At 31.7% G+C, this 6,937-nt stretch overlaps 2 protein-coding genes across 2 annotated transcripts; one reads left to right on the forward strand and one right to left on the reverse strand.

The window, feature by feature from the left end:
• Window positions 1-359: 359 nt before the first annotated feature.
• LOC144840444 (uncharacterized) lies at window positions 360-5,417 on the reverse strand. The gene is made up of 3 exons (XM_078696257.1): window positions 5,351-5,417; window positions 4,618-4,842; window positions 360-2,443 (listed from the first exon to the last, which is right to left on the reverse strand). The coding sequence occupies exons 2-3, from the start codon at window positions 4,831-4,833 to the stop codon at window positions 2,162-2,164; spliced, it is 498 nt and encodes a 165-aa protein (XP_078552383.1). The 5' UTR covers window positions 4,834-4,842; window positions 5,351-5,417; the 3' UTR covers window positions 360-2,161.
• Window positions 5,418-5,515: 98 nt separating this feature from the next.
• LOC144840445 (replication protein A 14 kDa subunit-like) lies at window positions 5,516-6,842 on the forward strand. The gene is made up of 4 exons (XM_078696259.1): window positions 5,516-5,730; window positions 5,972-6,046; window positions 6,178-6,283; window positions 6,493-6,842. Exons 1-4 carry the CDS (start codon window positions 5,638-5,640, stop codon window positions 6,576-6,578), a joined length of 360 nt encoding a protein of 119 aa, XP_078552385.1. The 5' UTR covers window positions 5,516-5,637; the 3' UTR covers window positions 6,579-6,842.
• Window positions 6,843-6,937: the final 95 nt, after the last annotated feature.

Raw genomic sequence — 6,937 nt, forward strand, 5'->3', positions numbered from 1 at the left:
TAAAATTAGATGTAAATATAGTTTCCTTGTTCCAAGAAAGTTTACAACCTGCAACAGGGACCAGCTAAAAATCCCAGGTACTTGAAAAAATCTTTGCGACAAAGAAATAAGCGAAAAATATATTTTGTACAGAAATGCCCTTGCAATATGTTATGTAGCTGACCTTTGGTAAACATGATAATAAAGATTTGATTGTGATTACTGCAGTATTTTTATACTACTATATAAATATTATCTTTTTCTGCACTCTTTGGACATGTTTCCATGATGCTGAAAATATACCATATGCAGTACAATTATTGTACATTTTTTGGCACCATAAATAGTGCTCATAACAAATACAGTACTGTTAACTCTCTTTTTCTTTATTCAATGCAAATATTTGCAATACATATTTTGCAGACTCTTAAAAATATACAGTTATCCAACATGGTATTTTATTTACAATATTTTGAGGATATGCAGCAGAAATAGATACTTGATGCCAATCCATTGTTTGCTGCCTGCCCTGTAGAGGGCAGCAAAATATACTTTATAAACTTTTGATACTGTACTAGTGTATAATATGAATTAAAGCTTTGGTTCCCACTAGGTCAATCAATGCAATGCAAGGATGTAAGTTATATGTAAAGCTCTATCTACACTATCAAACTAGTTTGACAAAAATATGTGTGGTGTGCCCAAATATGGTAGTGATATGACATCATCATGTCCTTACATGGGTACATCACATTAATTGATTTAAAATCAAATGTTAATAAAAGTTCTGAAAACCATCCTATACAAGTTTAAACCTTCTAACAATTGCCCTGTTAGAGCTGTATAAAACAACTATCACTAACATTGGGTGTGTCTCTAAGTGGGCATGTCTCTCCATCCTTGCATTTTATCCAAGTGAAAAACAAGCTTTTTTACATTGCAAGTAAATTGAATTTTAAAGTTTCATTAGAAACAAAAGAATAAACAAAGCACACTCAACATACAGCACATGATTTACAATCAAAATACACACAACATTATTATAACATATACTGTACCAAATATGGTATGCTTGAATACTTAGTAGAACATACATATCATTAAAAGTTATATTCATAATATACAATTAAAATAAATTAAAATATACAAATCTATTGCAAAGAAATGGCGATTGATTTACAATCACTGGTTGTGCTAAAATACATTATCAGTCAAAAAAGATATCAATAAAGTTTTTTCAGCGATGAATAGTTCCCCATCCTTACAAACCCCCTCCCCACATGGGGAGAATAAAATATTAAAGACATGAAAAATAAAGATTAATTAAATCAGACTTAGAATAGATTATTTTGTAGTTTTCAGGACGACAATACATCTTTAAAGTAAAAAACATAGTTTCATAAATGATTGATTAAAATCAAATGAATAAAAATTATTTTAAAAACCTGTAAAGCTTTTTTTCAAAACATGACTCATTGAAGAAAATGAAGAGTATGCAATGAAATGTCTGAATGGGCATCATTTATGGAACATTTAATCTTTAGAACCTATTCATCATTCGTCATGTTATCACAGTTACTGTACCCTACAGTAGTATTTATCCTAATATGGATATCTGTTTACATACTTCCATTCATTCATTCATCAGTGGATAATTACTTGAACCATTTATTCCAGAAATTATATTTGCTCTGAGATATACAAAAACAGATACAATGAATGTGTCACAACAATTACAAAATGTCACATCACTCTCGTACGGTATGCTGAAAAGCATTCAGTGGCCAAACGGCAGCTGGATAAAAGCTGTTACGAAGCCTATTTGTACGAGAGATTACGGATCGGTAACGTCTACCGCTATTTAACACCTCAAATACATTATGCATGGTATGAGTAGAATCTTGCAATATAGAATGTGTTTTCTTAATTTTTAAAAACTGATTCAATAGAACTCTGCTCAATTCCAATGATAAAAACATGATTTATTGTTATTTTATTTCAAATTTTTCTCTGTCCCAGATGGTCAAATTTTGTATGGCATCTGCACTCAAAAGCAAATTTCTTGATTTCCTGTAGTCTAGGATATTATGTAACACACTGGTTTATTGCTTGACATGCACATATGTTAATAGTTATTTGAACTGTACTGTGTTTTGCAACCAACAAGTCCTTACAGTACAAGTCAATATTCCTTCAACACTGACCTTTCATGAGAAAAATCGTAAACAAATTTATTTTCTTCAAACGTCTTTATTGGTGGAATATTTAAGTCGTTTAAGGAAGATCCCATCATCATTGACGCCGAAGGGGAGAGCTTGAATGGCACACCATCCATTGGTGAGATTTTTGACAAGTGATTGCTGGCAGAGGGTGTGTTCACTTGATGGAATGCATTAGATTGCTGTTGAGAATGATTTACATACGGTTCTGAGGTTATAGGAGATGACTGTGTGTACGGAGAATACTGAAAGAGAAACAATAAAGAAACAATCACTGTACAGTATGTAGAAACTATTACTATATACTATTTAGCTCTGTCTAGACTGTCAAACCTTATGTGACAAATAAAGTGATGTGCCCATATATGGACATGATGATGTCATATCACTACCATATATGGCCATATCACTACCATATTTGGGCACATCATACTTTTTTTGTCAAACTACTTTGATAGTGTAGACAGAGCTTTAGTACTATAACTATTACTTTTATTATTATATTAATAATTATAATCCTATAATCTTTTCTTTACAGGGTTTAAGGAGTAGACAAGATTTATTGAATAATTTTACATTTTACAATTAATTAGCATCCATTATCAGTATGGTACATGCATTTTACAGTAAATAGCATTGATGTACAATATCAAAAACTAATTTATTGACTGTTTATTTAAGACTTAATTATTGCATGTGTATGTATGCATTATTCTATATATTATTAATATATTTCAATATAAATATCTCTATGATTATTTTAAATAATTATCTATATATTTAACGTAGTACTGTAGTAACATATCAGTGGAGGATCCAGGATTTGTAGGGGGTGGGGGTGGTTGGCATTGGGGGAGGTGTAAAAATTACAAATTGTAGGTGCCGAACTGAAATTATGCATGTAGTTTATACTTATTTATAATTTTTATTAATTAATTATTTTAAATAAACATGAAACATATCTGAAAAGCATCTACCTTATTTTAAGGTACATAAAAGCCAATTACACAAAATGAAATGTATGGTATGACTAATGCAAGCAGACTGCTGTACATTTTAATGTATTAAGATTACATTTTAATGGTTAGGAAAAAAGAAAGCAAAGAATGTAATAAAAGAAAATTCATGCTTATTGGATAATGAAAATACTATATCAGCATAATGAATAAAGACTACATAATGGATAAAGACTACATAATAGTAAATGTGTATACTAGTAGTCTATAAAAGTAATTAACATAATATTGTGCTATTACAGTATAGTCATAAAAACTGTGTAAAGCCTTGTCTACATTATCAAACTTTATGTGACAAAAAAAATGTGATGTGCCCATATATGGACATGATGACGCCATATCACTACCATATTTGGGTATATGACTACCATATATGGGCACATCACACATTTTTTTGACTAGTTTGATAGTGTTGACAGAGCTTAATGCACTGTTTAGTGTTATCAAAATGTTTGTTTATCAATGAATGGTTTTAAAGGATATTATCAAAGACTTCATTCGCCAAAGGCTTACGATGATGAATTCAAAATTTCTTTGTAGTTTTTTATCTTAGAGTACCTGAGGATTTATTAGTTTATCATGGAGCTATTTATAGCTCCATGGTTTTATAATATCAATATTAATGTTTTGCTTATTGTTATTATATTCCATAATTTATAAAGTAACGATTTTAACAACAATAATATTTCCATCAAACACATTCATGGAACGTTTCTTTACACTCTGTCTATACTATCAAACTAGTTTGACAAAAAAGTGTGATGTGCCCAAATATGGTAGTGATATTCACAAATATGGTAGTGATATGACATCATCATGTCCATATTTGGTCACATCACATTATTTTGTCACATAAAGTTTGATAGTGTATACAAGGCTTTACACTCATAAGAGACCTAATATTACAAAAAGCTATATGTTGTGATCTATGTGGTATAGGGTATTATTAATTAATAAAATTACAGAATGTGGTGTCTCTTTAGTTGACTCTCTAGAAGGAATGTGCTCTATGGGAAATTTAGAATATAGCTTTTTAGCCTATAGATGCTAAGATGTATAGAAACAACGTCAACCCAGTTCTGATTGGTCAGTTTTATTCTTTCATACACAAAGTAAAACCTGATTTTATCGATGGGAATGGATGACTCGGTGGTGTAGTGATGAGGCTATGACCCCAGGGGTAGTGGGATCGATCCTCTGCTTGGCAAATTTTGTTTTTACTTTTTTGTGGGATTTAAAAAAAAATATCTACTCCATCATAAACGTAACTATAATTTTCCTAGAAGGATAATTTTTTTTTAGATTTACGAGGTCGGATCTCCTCAATTAGTGATGTTTACATTTGTGTGAGGACCAATCACAACGCAGTTGACGTCTCTTCCCTAACGGCATGTGATGCTTACTTGCTGATACATTTCATAGGACGGGGGAGCTGGTAATGGCTTAATTGTATTCCTTTCTTTCTCCGTTTCCCCCACCACAAGAAAGCCATCTTCTTCATTATTTTCATCTGTTTCTATATTTCCAAAACTCCCATTGCTCATGGATCTTTGAAGAGATTCAAATGCCTTTTTGTTTTCTCTCGAATGTTGAGATTTTCGAAACATTTGTGAAAACATGACAAAAAGCTAGACTTGGAAAAAAAAATAAAATGTTTAAATATTGTAATTCAATTTTTGTTATTATAATATTAAATGTTGATATAAAGTTTGCGGTACACCACGTATATATATATTATTAGATCTGAAAAGAACTAACAACAACATTTGATTTCGCCATGCAAAATAATGACTCCTTCGGCTTAAATAACCCCGTCTTAAAAAAGTGTACACTGTACTTTACTTACTACTAGCTAGGCCTCAAACTTAACTAAACCTAGCTAGCATAGAGCCTAGTTAGACTCCTCCTACTAAAACTAGGCATAGAGAGAGAAGGGCTAGGCTAGCTGGCCTGGCCGCCTAGAGAGGGCCTAGCTAGGCCTAGTACTATAAACTATAGTCTAGTTAGGCCTAGGCCTATAGCCTAGTAGCTAGCTAGCTAGTAGGCCTAGGCCTAGGCTACTAGCCTACTCTAGCCTAGGCCTAACACTATTGTAACAAAAACGGCTAAGTCCTAGGCCTATATTCTAAAACTTACTGCTTTTAAAATAGCAACTTTAAAAACATTATGACAAAACAACGTTTTATATATATTTTTTTGTGTCAAAATAAAATACGTCACGGTCAAAAATAATATTGATTTGCGCCCTCATATTACCGATTCGAAAACTTCCTATTAACACGGTTACCGTACGAACAGACATTCCTCTCTGTTGTTATTACTTCGCGCGAATATCGATCGACTCGCGCGAAAAAGAAAAAAGTTTCAGCTACAAAAAGAGAAGACAGTCTGGGCCTAGTCTAAAGTCAGTAGAACAAAACAATATGACAGAAGGACAAGCAAATCCACGTGTCAACGCATCTATGCTTCCTAGATATGAAGGATGTCTAGTAAATTTGCTTGGTAAAGTAAAAAGTGTAAGTTCATTTTACTACTACAGGGCCTACTAGCTAGCCAGGCCTCTACAATCATACAGTACATAATTAGCCTAGCTAGGCTAGTAAAGACTATAACCCAGCCAGAATGTGCACGGTATACGGGAATTACCTTACCTCGTGTCCTAAACCCAGAGCAAGGTATCAGGCTATTAATTACAGTACTATTTAGACCTCTATATTTCATTATTATTATCCATGTACATCATTACATTTTTTTTAGGTTGATCAAAATGGTGCATCTTTTGTGTTGACATCAACAGATAATGTTGACATAGAAATATTATTACCAGAATCTGTAAGTTTTTTCATGCAGTTTGCACCAATATTTGCTAAATTATTAGTAGATGCATGTTTTAAAAACCAAATTTTAATAATAATCTGTGTGACCTGCATAATGTGTTGAATAAAATTTGTTTTTTTTTTAAGCTTGAAGACTCTGTCGAAGGAATAACTGAAGTGATCGGACAAGTTTGTCCAAATCCACGACAAATCAATTGTCATCAGTATGTAAACCATGGCGATATCGATATGGGTAATCAACAACTTTTATAATTAATAAAATAGTAATCTGTATATTGTGCCAAATTGTTCTTCGACACTAAATGTAAAGGTTAAATCAACTTAAAAACGTTTGTTTTATTCATTAAATGTCTATCAAATACTAATTACAGAGGTTTTGGTAGAATAGCATTAAAACATAAATATTAATTAGTATTTTTTGTTTTCTTTTATTTTTTTTAGATATGAACATGTACGATGAAGCGGTCAAACTGACCCATGAACACAGTAAATTTTATTTATATATGAAAACGGACAATGAAAATTAGTACCTGTTAAAGAACTCGCCAACCTAAGACATTCACTGGTAGCAATGACAATGTGGTTTTTGTACATTAGCTCTTCCATATAGATGGACATCAATAATTTTAGTCTATATGGATTGAAATCTTTCAATCCATGACCGAGAGAGGCAGCAAAAACAAGTTATAGTTGTACCTAACCAGCAATGTACAATTCACATAATTTTTGACAATTCGCAAAAGTATACACCTAACTGACTTGTTCAATAAACTTATACAGTAGTCATCTTATTTAGTTTCTGTTGTTTTTTTTTTGCCAAATAATTGTAATAAAATACAGTATTAACATTATAAATAGTAAAATGTTGAATGTGAGGCAGTATATA

The sequence above is a fragment of the Antedon bifida genome, chromosome 4 (genome assembly GCF_963402885.1).
Source record: "Antedon bifida chromosome 4, ecAntBifi1.1, whole genome shotgun sequence".
NCBI lineage: Eukaryota > Metazoa > Echinodermata > Crinoidea > Comatulida > Antedonidae > Antedon > Antedon bifida.